This window comes from Apteryx mantelli, chromosome 1 (assembly GCF_036417845.1).
Source record: "Apteryx mantelli isolate bAptMan1 chromosome 1, bAptMan1.hap1, whole genome shotgun sequence".
NCBI lineage: Eukaryota > Metazoa > Chordata > Aves > Apterygiformes > Apterygidae > Apteryx > Apteryx mantelli.
The window spans coordinates 197,381,464-197,399,588 of record NC_089978.1 but is presented as its reverse complement, the minus strand read 5'-3'; the positions used below and the strand labels follow the sequence as shown (position 1 = coordinate 197,399,588).

Below are 18,125 nucleotides of genomic sequence, written 5' to 3'. Positions count from 1 at the left end.
GCCTGTCAGCACCATATTATGTCTGGCTTAGTGTTATTGTTTCCACGCTAAGAGGGGTTTTCTCAGTAGCTCCACTGAGAGTGCCTTTCTTCAGAAATTCTTAAAATATTTTTCACTCAGGCATGCTCTCTCTTAGATTTGGGGAAGAGGCTGTTAGACAATGCTTATCAGCTGCTAAAATCGATTAAGGTAAATGTTCAGATGTCAGCATCAGCTGATGCCCTTTGATTGCATAAATTGCAAAGTCTTCCCAGTTCTTTCTCAAAAACAGTATTTTAGATAGCTCTGTCACCATATGCTGTTTCAGTTTTTTGCTAGATTTGGGTTTTTTTAACCACCTTTTACTGAAAGTGTTGTCTCAGTCTTTCAGCTATAATACAGTCATAGCTGGAAATCAAGAGATTGCTCAATAGGTGAGACTGTGGAGGTTGGGTGGAAGCTTTTATTAACTCTCCAGGGGAGTTGCTTTTTTTCCTTTTTTGGCTTCTGCCTCCAATCTTATTCCTTTGCTTTAGCTTGTTTTCTTTGTTCTGGGGACAGTGAGTCAAGACTTAGAAGCCTAAAGGACTCAGATGCAGAGCTATGCTTGGTAACCTGCTGTTGGGACATTTGAGGGAACTTTAGTTCTTTTCATACTGACAGCAATTTAGGTCTTTCTGACATTAACCTGTATTTGGGGAAGGAGCTGACATAACTCCAAACAGCTCCAAACTTCCAAATTATGAGAGAAGGTGCCTTGAGAGAAGGGTCAGTAGATAGTAGATCAAAAACAGATAAGTGTCCCCTAAGTGAGACATTAAAGGCTTTCTAAATTGTCATCAGGTATCTACTTCCTACCCCAAATCAGCTTCAATAATTTTTGGTCTGTAATACTATTTTAAAATCAGTTAAACAGAATGTATTTGACTAGGAAATTTCCCTGTGATCTTCACTCAGGCAATGACTAGCAACACATGTCAGTATTGCTCCATTTGACAGTTAGTTGTGCCAAGAAATAATGGGTGTTTATTTCATAACATAAAATTTGCCTGTCATCTCTACTTGCACTGGCATCATTTATCTTTTTGAATCACTATGTTTTTAAACGTGAAAGGATAAGCCTTCCATAGAATAAATTATTAGTCCTGTTGTGTGATGAAAGCTCCCAGAAAATACAATTGAGGCAGCATGTGGTCTTACGTGTAGGACATTCGCTGGTTTTCATAGTTTTAAATACTCATATATTTGAGGCAGAAAAAGTGTCTCGTCTAGAACACAGGAGTTGGAGAATTTGTTTTATCCAGTTCATCCTGGCGCTTCTTACATAACCCTGAGTATATTACTTATTCTAAGCAGAGCTGGCAATGCTGCTTATGATTAAGGCCATCTGATGTAAGATTCATTTTTCAGTTGCTTGTAACTTAGGCAGACCTTAGCTGTTCAGGCTGAAATTCTTCATTCTAGGTCTGGAATAAGATAAAAAGAAAATATGCTGTTTTGTCAATGATGAAAAGCAATCATTTTTAGCAGCCTTTGTGCTTTGGAACAGCACATCAGGCATGGGAACTTCCTCTATCTCTTAAAAGCGCCTGGCTTCCCTACTGGGGACTGTGTAGTTTGAAGAAAGGACAGGAAGCCGTTTGATCGAAGTGTGGAGATGCGTCAAGATGAACAGGCAGCAATGAAATAGAGGTTGTAGGTGACACAGAGTCAGAGTTACCTGCCTGAGGTTAACTTTGAACCTTATCTAAGGATGTGTGTCCGGGCACGGCAAGGCCGGTGGCTCCCTGTGCCAGGGGCCAGTGCAGGCCAGGCCTGGCCACCAGGGTCCATCCCCCTGCCCTGAGGGAGAAAGGAGCCAGGGCAGCCCCAGCCCCAGGGGAGTCGGGCACCGCCACGGGGCTGGGGGGCCCCGTGGCCAGACAGGGGCAGGGCCCTGGCGGGGCTGGAGCCGGCACCGCTGTGACCTCGCTGAGATGAGGCCAGGGCTGGGCAGGGACAGGCAGGGCCGGGGGGCCCGCAGGGCCTGGACGTGGTCATGCCCTATTTGCCCTCATCTCTGTCAGGGTTGGTCTGCTTTTTGAGGATGGCCCAGGATGTGTTATGAAGAAGAAATTGTTATAAGCTCCAGTTTACTTTCTTTAAGTCTGTAAGGGATCTCAATATTAAGGTAATTGAATGTTGCAGTGGAGCAGTGAGATTCCACCTCCAAATCTTCTTTAGGGTTGTGTTTTGTTTTTTTTTTAAAGCCTGACAAGTCATTTCAATCAAGCTCTTGGAAAGGCCATTCTGTATTTCTTATCTTATGGGTGACCTTCTAGCACACTATACGCCATATACTTGGAAATTAAAACAGGTTACAGGTGCTTGGGAAAAACTGGCAATCAGATATTTAAAACTGAGATGGAAAATTATCAAATGTCTTTGTTTTTAATCTTTGCTCCTTGCTTTCCCATTCATGGATTATAGATAATAGTACCACTGCTTTATGCGTAACAGCTTTTGTGAAGATAAATAATGCTTGGAATGATCGCTAGAGGACTATAGGAGTTGAGTGCCATAAGAAAGCCCAACGAGGAAGGCAGTGAATCTCCAGATGAGTGTCAGTTTGAACTGTACTGTAGGTGAAATAAGAATTTTCTTGGCTTGCTTTTGTAATAGTATGTTAAATATCATCTGTCTCTAAGCCAGGGCATTAAAGAGCAGCTGAAAATCTTCCTCACTTCCTTCTTATTGCTTGTGATAGTGAGCCAAAACTCAGCATATTCTGCTCAGAATTACTAAGATCACCAAAACCTGGGGCCCAAGATCTCAGCTCTCAAAATGTGTCCTATACCACCTGGACCTAAAAGATCTTTCTCTCTTTGGATACTTTGGCTGAAAGGGTGGATGAGCTCCAGCACTTTGATTCAGCTTTTCTATCTATCTTTCAGTATCAGGCTTCTGGGGGAAGGGTGGGATGGTGACAGGGAGGAGCCAGGATTTGAGGACACTAGTTAGCTGAAAATGAGCTCAGCTGTGAGTGTGCACTGGGAGAAAAAGTCGGGATTTTCTTGATTTTTCTCAAGCATGTGTACCATTTGCCTCCCAGCTTTCCTCTTAGCTTGATTGGTCGAAGGCTGCATCTCCTTCTGGCAGCATGACAACTGAGGCTGGGAAAGTGAGCTTAAGAACTTTATGAAAACACAAAAATACTGATAAGAGGTATTTCTGGATAGTGCTCTAAACCTTCTCTTGCTTGTCTGTTCTGAGAAAGGAAAAGATTCTCAGATAGATTTGTTTTTTGTTTTTATTTTAGCTTTCAATGTATTTTACAAGACTCAAATATTCTTGCAGGCTTTCTGAAAAAGATGTGATTGATGTGTCAAAGATGGTTAAAATTTGCTCATCTGAATTGACTGGTGTACTCAAATAGCTTTTTGTGTTGTGATCCAGCTGGGGACTTAAATATACAACTGAATTATCATAAATGATTGTTGGTTAAGTCCTCTAGTGATATTAACTCCACATATTTCAGGCTGCTGTACTTTGAGTGCAGGAGAGAAATATTTTATTGGTCATTCATAATAAAGAAAGAGTATTTTGAGAACTTGGCACAAATGCATAAAATATGCTGTTCTATCATATTTAAGATTTCTTTGTTTATTTTACATCTGCTTGAGGAATGGCATAAAGAAGTGAACTTGCCACTTTTTCAATTGCAGTGTGATCTGAGGAAATGTGATACTAGATATAACTGGATAAGTATTTTTTATCAATCATATGATGATTGAATTTACTGACTTATCTGAAATTACAATATACTAATATTGCTAATTTACTTTAAGTCAGCTGAGACAATACAAGGCACAGCAGCTATGTTTGTCATGTACTATTCTGATCATGAATAATATAACTTCAGTGAAGATTATCTGTAAGATTGCTTATTTTGAACATGGTCCTATACTAACTGCTGATAGTTTAATATGTTGCTGCTGAATAATCTGCTGTGATGGTACTCACAAGTATAAGAACAATAAATAAATAAAAATAATAATAATAATTCAGAACTGCATAGTGTAGCAGTGAAACTTTTAGAAATACTAGGTATAGTAAAGGAATATGCTGTAAGTGAGGCTTATATCCACCAGAGAAGACACATGAGTTGATACCATTTTATTTTTGAAAGTAGATTCTAGAACTACACCTAGAAGATTAAAATCCATTAAACAGTGTTGAAAGGAAATCTGAGACAGAACAGTCTAGGAAGTTTCTCCATGAACAGTGGAGATAACAGTGCATTACGGTGTATTATGATGGGGAAAAATATTTTTAATACACATTTCAGCTGTTTTTCCTTTTCCAAACAAGTTTGCTCAGTGTTTTGACTTTGTTGATTTTAGTGAAGCTTACAGATTGTTCCACCTGATTATAATGATTCATGATGGTTCATATTGCCCACCTGTCCTTGGAGTTAAGGATATTGTAAGGATAATTAATGCCTGTAGAATGCTTTGTGTGCATGCATGTGTGTGTGTATACTGACAAAAATGTTTGATGATAAAGTTCTTGTAAATGCAGTTTGTATAATCTAGGGTTTTTTTAGTTCTCATTGTTCGTAGTTGGAAGGAATGACAAAATATAAGGCAAATACAACAGTGCATATTTAATAAGCACCTCCGCTGGATACTTATTCATTCTGAGAGGTTTGAAAACAAAGCTCTAAAATACTTCATGACATTTCCTTTCCTGAATTTTTAAAGAAATTATGAATTAATTATACACTTGTCTGTTTATATTTTCATCAGCATTCTAAAAATTCAAAAAGTTGACAGGAGAAAGATGTCATTTGAGATTCATGAGAAGTAATAAGCTGTTTCAGAACAACAGCAATTGCAGCTTGTAAAAAAGGAAAAATTTGTAACATCACCTATAGTCCTATGTGAATGTCGAGTGATTAAATGCAAGGAATGACTAATAATTATGTTTATATCATCTTGCATTTAAAAAGATAAATAAACTAAAAGTCATTTTCTGTTTGATGCTTCAGAACTGAAAGATTACTATATTCATTGTGACTTTAAAAGGTTTTTTAAATGATGGCTTTTTACACTCCTCCTTAGGAAGGAGTAAACTTGGTTATAAATAAGTTAGCTATGCATTTATTAAAAAGAAAAAAACAAGTAACTATCTGATTTATGAAAACTGAACTATACTGTGTGTTCTACTATCTCTTTATAAGGAACTTAATCTACTCAGTAGTTATGACAGGTTATTTCTCTCACTGGAGTTAATAAACTTGCACACTTGATTAGGAGCGATGCATCATATTTCTCTACTTCACAAGAGCTCGTGTTATTAACATGTGTTGTTTCTGCCAAACACTGAGGCAAGAAGCTGAAGATGTTCAGTTTATGTCATCTTTCACATAATTAGATCTGAATGACACTATTATAATATTTTTAGCTTAATAATATCCTTTAGATTTATGCTTGCTTGGAGATTTTTACTCAAGTCCTTGATTTAACTTTCCCAATAAGACAGAGGAGAATATATTATGTATTATATATGGGACACAAGACACAAGTATTATGTATATGAAATTGATTTATTGGTTAACTTTATGATTAATTTTAAGTTGCAAGAAACAAGAGATGTAGAGAATATTGCTTTTTTGTGTTTTGTTATTCTGAAATACTGCTTTGTGATAATGGTAATCCAGAACTTGCTGAATGTAATAAAAATTTCCCAAGTAGCATGTTTATTATTTTAGAGTCTAAATTGATGAAAGAATACTGTCCATAATAAGAATTAAGGGAAATTATATTACAACAGCATTTAATGGCTGAACTTGCGATTATGGGAAGGATTTTATTAAGTAGTCATGTTTAATTGTTCTAGCTACAAATGAAAAGGCTTTTTGGGTGGTAAATAAATAAATATTTAAAAATTTGTGGTTAATAGTAAGCTAAAAAGTAATATTATTTTAATAAATACAGTTACTAGTAATTCTTAAATGATTTAAGTAATTTGACTAATACCTATCTAATTTATTGAAATGTTTTAAAAATTAAATATTTTAAATTCAATACTTTTTTCTCATTTCTATGTCTGTCACTATAGATGTAACAACATGATTGTTTTACATATATCTTGTGAACTGGACATAGTATCTTACATTTATTATACTCCATTTGCAGCAAAGATGTTTTGGAATTAATCGTTGATTTCTGTGACTTTTGCTATAATTGGCTTTTATCAATACTAAAGATTGAATAATAGAGTTATTAAGAGAGAGGATATTTTGGTTTTATTCATTCAGATAATGCCAATGCTGAAGGGGCCATCTGTTACATAGAACTATGGTGCATTGTTTCAGTAGGCGAGTTTCCAGTAGAACATGGAGTATTGTAAAAATTTAGGCTCTTGTTTAATTCTACATGACCATTTTCAGGTGTCAAGTGTGCCTCTAAGTATTAATTCAGAACAAATTAATAGAGGAGAAATTTTATTGACTCATAATATGAAAATACCCATTTGTAAGAAAAGCTCATTTTGAAAACTTCTGTATTACGATAAGATTGAGCCGACTGTTTTTTTAGACTGGAGAAAACTTTTCAACCTTCTCTCAGATTGGAGGAGATGCAACAAAATCTCAGCTGGTTAGATTATACCGTTAAAGACTAGAAGATTTATCTGTATCAGTTCAGTAAAGTTTTTATTTTGCAACTTTCAGGTAGTGTTATATCCAACATCCAATAGCTCAAAATCTCCTGATCTGCATAAAATGATAGTCCCCAAAAGCAGCCAGGACAGTGACTTGAAAATTAAACTGGCAGTGAGAATGGATAAGCCACCACACATGAAGCACTGTGGGTAAGTGTCCATTTTCTGAATGTCTATGTTTTATTATTTTGTCTAGCTGTGCTTATCTTTAACCATATGTAGCTAAAACATGATGTTTGAAAAAACAATATAAAAGTATACAACAGTAATAGCTCATTGTATTATATCCTTGTTTTATATGAAGTTTGCAATAGTCAGGAATAACATTTAATTCAGATATTCAGTGATGTGTAAAGACAGATGATGAGCTAACCTATATGCAGAAGTAAAAGTATGGTGTCATTTAGAAAACTGGTTTTGAATGCCAGAATTTATAGTACTTAAGAAAAAAAAAAAAAAAAAACTTGCTATTTAGGAAATGCAAATGTTTCCATTAAAGCAAGATGAATTATATACCTGAATATGATGGTATTTGCAACAGTCTGCCCTTCTTCTTCTCTGCCCACTGTCTGATATGTCTCTTGAAAGGAATTTGTGTAAGAGTACCAGCTTAGGAATGTTTTTTTTTTTTCCATCCAGCACTGGAACTATGCAATAGATTATTCATAAAAACAGACTTCCTAGCCAACTGCCTCATCTACAGTAAGCAAAGTTGTATTTATTGTTGTTATAAGTGATCAGCTGGGCTGTTTTCCATCCTTCTAACTTCTGAATTAAGTAGAAGTGCACTTAAAAAAAAAAAACAAAACGCTATTCTAGATATTACTGTGTAATTAGCAGTGGCCATACTATTTAGATTTCTTTTTAATCTCCTCCTTTTCATAATCTGCATATGAACTGAAAATTATTGCCAGCATTTCCTGTATTAAATAACTTTTTTAAAAAGTTTCTATTTAATATTTGTCAAAGTTATAATTAGTTGGGCTGAAATTTCTGAGGTACCTATCTCAGCCCTCATTTTGTTTTTAGAAAACTTAGACAAAACTGATCAGGATTTTAACAGAGACTTGTTGGCTGGATGCATGTGATTGGTAACTAGGAGCTGGGAGGAAGGAGAGGGAAATCAGGTGTGGAACTGAAGTGGGAACTGGAACTATTGTGCTGGGAGATTGGGACTGAAATAAGAAGGCTTAGGACTGCAAATATCTGAGTAAGGAAAATGGGATATTGTGGCAGGAGTGGGCAGGAAGACAGGTTTAACACAAGTTGGAATGCATGGAGAGGACGTAGAAAGGAGGGCAAAGTGTCTGTCCGTACTACAGCGTAATACTCTCCAGGTCTGGTCTCCCAGGCATTGATTTGCAGTCACCAATTGCCTCTGGAATGGACTGGTAGTTGTGGCACATCCTTGTCTAGATCTGGTCCACTTGCCTGATTTTGCTCTTCTACTGATGTGAGTCATTCAGCTAGTTCAAGCAGTAAATGTTGCAGGGAAGTCTTTGTGGTGCCTCCATTTCAACGGTGTGTCCAAGGGCAGCCATGGCGCTGGAACACAAGGATTCAATACCTTTGATGACTTCTGTCAATGCACCATGTATCAGATTTCATCACAGTGTATCATGACAGGGGACCAGGTAATGTGGGTGTCGTTCTGCCAGGGAAGTAGATGAACCCTTGCTTATTTCAAATACTTAATAAGTGAAATTAATAAAAACAATAATAACTAAAATTATTAAAGTAATAATAGCAAACAAAATGCTAATTAAACAACAACAATGACAAATAATAGCACAACAGACACATCTAACTGGCATGTGACCTGTTACAATTACATCCTCCAAGGCTACATCAGGGAAGCTGTGCCCTGCTCACTTATCCCAGAACCTGTCTGGAAGAAGCATCTGTGTTGGATCAGATGACTGGTAATGCTGGGATTGTGCTATCCACAACCCAAACTAGGGTATAACACATAGCTTATTTTGTCCCAGGTCCAGCAACAAGGACAAGTCTCCAATGCTTCCTCTCAGTGCTTCCAGGTTTCCTCACAGAGGTTGGCCCTGCTGGGGACTGTTCCTCTGGGATCTTCAGAGGAACTTCCTCACCTCCAGCTTTGCTTTTGCATGCCATTGGATGTCACCATTCACCTTATCTGAGCATTACATGGGTTATCCAATAAAATATTACTTCTGATTATTTAATCCAATCATTATCTCTTTCATCCAAAACTGTTGGTTACGTCCTCACATTGCATTTGGATGCTAATCTCCAGTTGTTTACTTCTTCATGTTACCTTAGGGTCACTGCTGTCACTATTCTCCAGGCAAATATTGCTTTTCTTCCTCCCACCAAAAATGCTCAAGGTCAGTCATAGTTTCCCTCTCTTGCAGCCAACAGCTATGAAGATTACAACCTACACATTGGTCTCCAGCAAAGTCAGGGCACCAAGGAAGGGCTGTATTGGACTTATCCACTGGAAATATATGTGAAGTGAAATAAAAGGTTAACAATTCCTTCAGTAACCATTGAAAGGAAAGGGTTGATGCTATTCTGTATGATGGAACTGGTATTGCAGTGGAGAAGGTGGAAGAGGGTGTTTGGAGAAAAAAGAAAAGAAAAAGAAAGGACAGGAAAAAGAAAAGAAAAAGAAAATATGAGAAACAAATGAAAATCTTCTAGGAGAATTCTTACTGTGTAAAGTTAGTAATCTTAATGTTGGGAGTCTCCATCATCCAGCCACTCTCTGCAACCTTCTGTTGACTTCCTGTGTGAGTATAAGGCTTTTATTAAGTCATCTTTTGCAATTTTTTTCCAAGAGGGATTCCTGCCTGATTCATCACACAGGTTAAAGCTGTTCTGCAGCTGAACTGATGCTGACTTATCAGAGAAATAATCTCATTCATGAATAAGCTGGAAAACATGCAGTGAATGAAGGGAAGCTTTATGGGAAGACAAAAATTTATTTTTTGGTTGATGTAGTTGAGAGATGCCTGGAAGAACTGGCTTTTATCCCCGTTTGTACTACACAGAGGAAACCATATGATTCTTGTTTAAAGTGGTTTAAGAGACTTAAAATGAGCTTTTCCACTTGTAGTAACTGATACTATGTTATTCATTTCCTGTGCCCACCTTGATAAACTGGAATCTGATTTCAGAGGTGCCCAAAAGTCACAGCTACAATTAAAATCAGTGGAAATTGGGCTATAAAAATACAGTGTGTTATTAGAGTCCAGATACCCTAAAAGTTAGATCTTTATCTTAATATCTTAAACCTTAAAATTTTAGTACCTCAATTCTCCCCTTACGAAGTGAGAATGATACCACCTGCCAGTCTCCTAGACATGTGAAGGTGAATCTCGGGAAGCCACCCAAGGGGAGCAGTCACTTCTGTAGCACGTGACCAATGGTTTATGCTCTGCCCATCAGTGTTACTGAGATGCCAGGCTCTGCAGCCCTCTGGTAAAGCTAAATGAGGTAGAAAAGCAAATAACTTGAATCTGTCTGTAAGGCAGAGTGTGCATAGCATGCAGTGAAACAGGCCTTTAAAGAAAATAAATTGTTGAAGAGCTGGAAACCAGCTTAGTGCTACTGTCCTGAATACTGGAAAGGGCTGGGAGGTTTTTGTTTTATTTTATTTAAGCACGTAGTCACATATTTAAGCACAGTGCCTTAATGTAAACAAAAAGGGGGCAAAATAAAGTGATGTGAGTATCCTTACTTCTGGAATTTTGTCATGTTGGAGAGTTATATTTTACCACCTTAATTATACACTTTTAATGTAGTGTCAGTGTGATTATCCCAGTTAAGTTATGATTCTTCAGTTTATTTTTCAGAAACATCTCCTGCTTTTTATTTCTGTCTAATCTTTGAACTAGACAACTTGCATTTTCTATATAGTACTGAGTTAACAAGCAAACATATAAATTCAAATCCAGCTCATAGCTGAAGAAGGCAATCTGCTGTTGGATTTAGGTAACAACTTTCAGCTCACAATCTAAAAACATATTCAAAGCTGAATTAAAATTTTACCATGCAGCCAATTGCAGAGAGACACTTTTTTGTAGACTAATGCTCTATCATGAGAATAATAAAAAAAAAAATTATAAGAGTAGACTTATTTTTGTCAGATGCAGGGGCTGTACTGTTAAATATTTCATATTATTCAGGGTCAGCAGAACCGACAGACCCAAGCAGGTTGAGTGCTTACAATTTTGAGTTGTCTGTTAGCATAGCCTAGTGGTTATTAAAGGGTATTATTCTATTGCTTTCAATTTAGAAATAAAACAGAAATATTGATTTTTTTTCTTTTCAAATAATTTGCTTTTAAAGGATTAGTAATCTGTAATGGTCATATCTAAAAAAAAAAAAAAATAGCAAAGTAAAATGAAATTCTTAAAAAATTAAACAGCCCAAACAGGACAGTATTACAAAGTATTATTATTTAGTTTTGACTTCCGAAGTAACATGCTGCAGCATAGGTCTTCTCCAGAACATTTTTCAAGATTTCAAAGTCAAAATTCATCCCTGTAAGTTCTGTTCTGCTTTCTGCTGTGACACCCATGTATTAATATTTGACTTCTAGTTGTTGGAGTTTACCTTCTAGATTTTTATTTTACGGTATATAAAATTGTTGTGCTTTTGAACTCTCAAAGTATTTCTTAAACTTATGTATTTGGAATACACATTCTACAAGCACTTGAGTATGTACATGCCCAGATTTTCTCCCCCTGTCTCATTTGTACATCAGTTACCTTTTCAATTTTGATAATTTTTTTCAAGTTTATATCCTTTAAAATTAAGGCATGTAGTGGATCTGTGTGAAATTAATTTTCCCTCACACCTTTTTTTTGAATAATATTTTATGGATGCATTTTCAGAATATAAAGATCACCATAAATTTACTAGCCTTTTAAAATGTTTTCTGTCTTGCACGATTGGAAGTGACTGAAATGTTCTTAGGAAAGCATTTATAATATAGCTAAATATGGCCCCTGGTTCCTATATATATATGACTGAAATCACACATTTCTCTTGCTGCTGCTGCAGTTTTAGAGCTAAAGAAGATCCGTTAAACTAATGCCTTGGATAAGTCTTCCAAGATGCAGAATTACAGGACAAGTAATTTTCCCTTTTCCCTTTTATGACACTTTTCACCCACAGATAAGAGGAGGAAGGTGAGCAGAATTATTTTACAGATGAGTAAAATGAAGCACAGGAATGAATAGAGATCATGCAAGGTCACATGCAATTCAGTGGCAGAGCTGAGAATAGAACTGCAGTCCACTAGCTTCTCTGTGGATGTGATTGTAGTGTATGACTATCACTTGGATGAATGGTTGTCATAGTTTCTAGTAAGCTTGTAAGTCAGCTAAGAGGAGCCACATGGACACAGAAGTTAGGCAGAACAATGATGTTGCTAGCTCTTCGGTGCTACTTATCCATGGCCACCCAGCAAAGAAGGGCAGAAGGAAGAATAGAATTAGCTCTGTGATTTGAAGTCGTGTAATTTGAAGGCTGATTTGAAGATGAGGTCCATTTCCAGTATCATTATTTTCAGAGGAGTGTGCAAGGTGCCTGGAAAGATGAATCTATTTCAGGTTTGCGTTACCCTTACAGACAAGGGTAGATGTTAAGAATGCAATCACACTTCTCACAGCAAGCACCATGTGGGATCTTTCATACATAGGCTTTTGTGTTGACTGTAGTGTATTTGGAACCAGCTTCAGACCTTTCTTTGAGGGGAAATAGGTATTTCAGAGCAATTCTACACAGTTTGTAATACCTAATGTCTCACTCACACTAAAATGATCAAATAGAAACCAACTTTCAGCTAAGCTAAAATGTCAAGTTAAAGTTTTCCTGGAACCAGTAGATATATAGGTGCTTCAAAGTGAACAAAAGTGTATGTCTTCAGCATCTTCAAAAATCTTTCCTAATACCTTTTATGATATGGTAATATGTACCATAGACATGTTCAATTATTATAATTTTCCATTAGACACAAACAATAACTTTTTACATTACTTTTCAACTGTTACTGAATATGCCTTTCTCATTAGTAGAGACTATAACTTTTTTTCTTAAGAAAGGGAGAAGGGAAACTGTCTTAGAGATACCAATTGATCATTTTCATTTGTTATGAACAGCATAATTGCATGAATCAAATTTTAAGATAAGTAGATATTTATCAAACTGTAGTATGTCTGCATCTATATATGTAAACTTTATCTAATGTTTGATTTGTCTTGCCAAGTTTGTGCACAGTATGTTTAGTTGAAACCCTGAAGTCAGTATATTAGCACCATCTAGCTTTCTCTTTGTTGCTATTACACTTCTTGTTCCAGCTTTAAAAAAGGGTAGTGCAGCACTGACTTCAGCTGTTGCTTCAGAGAGCAAGTTTCTCACTGTCCTTTAGTAAAATGTTTATTTTCCACAATTTGTGGAAGTAATGACTGGGAAATATAAGCTAAGTCAAATGGAAGGAATTTTTGAGATTGTTTGAATTTTACAAGTCTTTACATGAGAAATCAGATAGTTTGAAATCCTTTTTAATCACTTAGTCATATGGCTTTACTTTAGCAGCCCAAAATTTAGCCATTTAGGCTGTCTGAGTTCTCTCACGAGCCAGTGGGTAGGGACGAATACCTTGACAGGGTGGTTTATCCAGTGCTGAGTTGTTGATTGGCTATAGAAAGAATAAACTGTACACTGGGATTTTCTATATAATATCTTGTGTTCAGAAAAAGTATACATTACCTGCTAGTTTAAACTGAAGGTCTACTTTTCAGATGACAAAGCTTAGGAAAGATGAAAAGATGGGCTTTGGTCATCCTTTTTCTCCTACCCAATTCACAGTTTTTCAAATACAAATTCTGGTCAGAGATAAACTTTGCATAACTACCTAAGTGATTTTTTTAAAAACTGTTTACTTTATTTTGAATGAAACTCAGTCCTAAATTGTAGGTTAGTTCAATAGATAGTAAGAAAATTTTGCTACAGATAACCATGAAGTTTAGAGAAATATCATCTTCACTTTTACAGATTTCTTGTTTTTCTTACTAGCTATAAATATTGATTATTATAGATTAAATAGTGTCTATGTATATATTCTGATGAAGAATGATGAAACAAAAAAGGAATAAATATTTTTATGTGAATTATATTCAAAAATTTCAGTTAAATCCTGTGAGAATTCTTTATTCGTGCTGATGGTAGTTACATGTAAATATCATTTATGGTTTCTGATGTCCCCCAACAGGTGTAACATGCTTCTTCTGGTAGCAGACACACTTGATTTGTTTTTTTTAGCATATGCAGTTTTATTCAAATTCTCTTGATTCTTTTATCCTGTTCTCTTGACATTCTCTTATCCTATCATAGGAACAGTAGATTCATGGGGGGGAGGTTGTTAATATAAAAATAAACTCATTTCATCATAAAAAAAAAAGTGTTAATATTATGTAAATTATTCTTTGCAGTTGTTACTCATGCAAAATTTTTAGTATCTTCCAAAAAAACAGAGTTCTAGTCTGGATTCTGGTACTTGGCTCGTTCTGTGATGTCTGATACACTGCTGGACCTCTGTTTCTCTGAGATGTTGACATATTATACTTATCAGTCTTTGCCTGCGGTGAAAAGAGCTAGAGGTATTGACCTACCGTGGACATGAACAAAAAAAAAATGTGGATGCTATGTGGTTATAGCATATATTTTTGCAGTCCTGTTCAGTATATCATTGCTATTTGTCATTTATATTACACTTACTCCTTAATTAGTCTTAAGTACATACTGGAATTAAATCTGACTACAAATATCTGACAGGGATTGCCTACTGCGGTTTGCAGTGTCAGGCTTTCCAGTATTGTGAGATGACTTGTAATGCGTATACAAAGGGGTTGTTAAACTATCTTTGTGACAAAAAGATGATTCCTCTGCCCCTCATTCCTCATGCGTGGGTTAAGGATGAAGGAAACACTCGGTCTTCATCAGAGTCTTGATACCCTAACCATATAACCAAAAAAGCTCTCATCTCTTGAGCTTATCTCAGTTGTTAGCTTGTGGCATCTTGTTATATCATGTTGAAACATGGCAGGATGTGCTGTACTGCTAGCAGTCTGTTGCAAGAGAATCCTAGCACAGGAATCAGATGTTGATTCAGGCCATCTGGGTCTAGGCAAAACTTAGTCTCTCCCTCTAGCTGTGAGTTTATAGTGTGCACTTCTACCTAAGTTTTTCTTGTCTCCCCTGTTACTGGAAAATAGGATAATGTTTTCTGATTACAGTAGTCTCCAAGTTTCCCTAGGAACTTCATTCTCGTTTACTTGTGATTCCAAAGAGTTCCTTGTAGTTAATGGGGATGTCAGCAATATGGAAGATAAACATAAATACACATATCTAAAGGGACACATTTAGTAAAGCCACTTTATTCTTCAAGAAACAAATGAGTTAGAGTGGATTTTTTTAATCTAACAAAGGATTTAAGATATGGCTTTTTGAGGTCAGTATGGGGCTTGTCAGCATTATCTTCTACACTGAGATCACCAAGGCCATCAGTGCTGCATGACATGGCGCATACCTTTAAGGAGACAAGTATGTGAGTGTGTGTGCGAGTGTTAGGGGGCAGATGCATGCAAAATTACTTGGCCAGCTCTCCGCTCTGATCAGAAACTGTCTGACAGTGTGGTGCCAGCAACTGTACCGCAGAATTGTTTGGGGTCACCACCATGGCCATAATACTTTTGAATCACAGTCTACTCATATCTCAGACTCAGAGTATGGACAATGTGAGCTCATATTTGCTTGCCATGTACTGAGAACCTTTGGGACAATGTGCAAAGAAGATTATACTGAAATCTTAACAGGAAGACCTGAAGAAGTATCAGAGTTTCAGTTAGGTTTCAGTTAGCACCAAAGAGAGAAAAGGAATGGACTGAAAAGAATCAAGTTCCAACCCATATTCAATCTAGTACCAAAACCATGACAATCCATAATCTGCTAGGATTGATCAAGACACGCACTGAAGGTGCTTGTTGTTCAACAATGCAGAAACAAACTGTTGTACTGCCAGTGCCTTACCTAACAACACCACTTATGGAAGATGTGTTGTGCAGCTGTGGAAAAAAGTGTTTGGTTGAACTTCAAACACAGCTGACTGTTAAGGAGAAAAAAGTTATTTCAGCACAATATTTAAGCAGCAACAGGAGTATACTAGGAGTATAACAACAAATACCACCATGCTTGTTCAGGAATGTCTGCTCTTCTCTTTACATCGAGGTATACCAAGACTGTCATCTAACATCCAGCACCACAGATCTGTGTGTGGAGCATATTTTTCTACTTCATGAATGATCCTGCAGAAGGATCTGTCAGAAACTACTATGAAAAGCATTCTGGCTGAAAACTTCTGGATAGTTTGTGAAATGTAGTGAGTGTTGAGGAGCTTCTGTTTGAAGGGACTGGCATTGCTGGTCCATAACTTAATTACTTTTCCTGTTGCATCAAGTTACCTCATTCTTTTGAAACCACAGAAGCTTTTTACTAATACTCAGGAAGAGGAGACAGTCTTTCTTTTCAGCAGGAATTTTGAGACGGTTGCTGACTCCAAAGACCCAAGACCCTGAAGCACAAACATACGAGCATCCCTCTCCTACCTATTTCCTGCTAAGATTCTCATATAAATCCCAGTACAGAGAAAATCCAAGTGTTTCAAGAACTCCTGACACATGGAAAATCCACTTGAAGGAATGAAATTAGTTAGTGAAATCTGTGGGTAGCCTCTGGGATTATTCTTTTTACTACTGGATATACTCTTTTTGTGAGCATAATGGTCACTGGCCTACAGCATAATTTTTAAGTTTCTATATGAAGTTAAAAGAATTAATGCAGCTGATAAAAATGAGGATATGATCTGAATGCTTGACTGTTTTCATGGTTAGTAAAAACAAGTCTTTGTGTAGAAAATTATTTCTATCATTTTAAATGCAAAGTTGCAAAATGTCAGTGTAAATTACTGATGACAATAGGTAGGTTTGAGCTGTGCCAATCTCAAGTTAACATCTGGGTTTGCCATGTTCCCTTCTGAGCAAGAACTTTTTGTTGAACAGGAGATGCAGGAAAGAATTGGAACTTCTTGTCCTGTGAGAAGGATAAAAAATGGGTGTTCTGAGCTTGTGGGCAGAAAAGGAAGGGCACACTATAGAAATTTTTGATGTTCCTTTTAACCACAATATTCAGATCAGGGTTAACACATCTCCGGGGAAAAAAAAATTACAGAAGAAAACAGTATAAGCGAACATTGAATGTATGTACACATTTAAGATAATCCTTAAAGGGGGTTAAAAATAGCTAGAAGTAGTTTTTTGAAGTTGTTACAGATTTGTAAGCTAATTGATTTTAGAAAATAGAATGCTTCATGCTCTTCTGTTTTCCACAAATCATAGGCAGATGGCACCAGAGCTAATGTGACTTCACATTAAATTCTATCTACCCAGGCAAGCAAAAAAAATTAGTATGCAGCATTTGGAAGGGGAAGAGAATGGAGTAAACTTGGGGTTCTGAGGTGTTACACAATCTGATAGTTCTTGAATGTATTTTAAAAGACAAAATCTTTTGCTTCAGCCCACTATTACCTTTCATTTATTATTATTTTATGTCGTTACTACTTGTTCCCATGTTATCACTTCACCATAAGAAAAGGTAGCTCACTTGAAAATTCTGGATACGTGTTGCTGGTCTGACAGTCTTTAGATATGCCCAGATATGAGAGATTTGTGGTTCTACCTATGATCGTGTTTCTTCTTACCTATGACCGTGGTTCTACCTATGACAGTGGGTTGCTCATCATAAGAGCTGCCCCTCTGAACGGCCTTCTGGGCTGACAGTGGCACACTGGCTGGCACCTCATGATGCCCCAGCTTATGCTTCTGTGACTAGAATTCATTGTGTTTGCTGGACAAGATCCAGCACAGGACATAAGTGGACCATTCTGTCAGCATCTGAGAAAAGCTCTATTCAAAATCCTTACCAACTCCATCCTACTGGAGTGGTAGTGGTGGAAAAATGTGAGTAGCTCTCTGCCAAGCATACATTAACATCCAGTTAACACTCAGTTAATAATAATGTCATGATTCATTCTTTCAGAGCATTTATTTTGGGCCACTCAAACAGACATTATGTGACATTTATGGTCACATTATTAAGCCCTTCTGCAAGCATGAAAGCTAAAAACACATTTTTATTTTCAAAACAGAATCTGAGTTACTGATACTGTGAAGTGACCACAGGCAATACATTACTAAGAACATACCTATTCTGCTTGTCTCTCTTTCAGACACTGTTACAACTAGAGCTCTGTGACTTTTTTTCTCTAAAATTTTATCAACGAAAGATGCAGATTTGAGTTGACCATAAACATATGGAAACTGTATTTGGTAAAAAGATTTGGT

General features: G+C 36.6%; 1 protein-coding gene across 1 annotated transcript in view; it reads left to right on the top strand.

The window, feature by feature from the left end:
- CADPS2 (calcium dependent secretion activator 2) overlaps positions 1–18,125 on the top strand; it is a 337,763-nt gene that overhangs the window by 177,793 nt on the left and 141,845 nt on the right. The window contains exon 8 of the mRNA XM_067289963.1: positions 6,695–6,834. Coding sequence (XP_067146064.1) covers positions 6,695–6,834 — 140 coding nt within the window. The remainder of the gene's footprint in view (positions 1–6,694; positions 6,835–18,125) is intronic.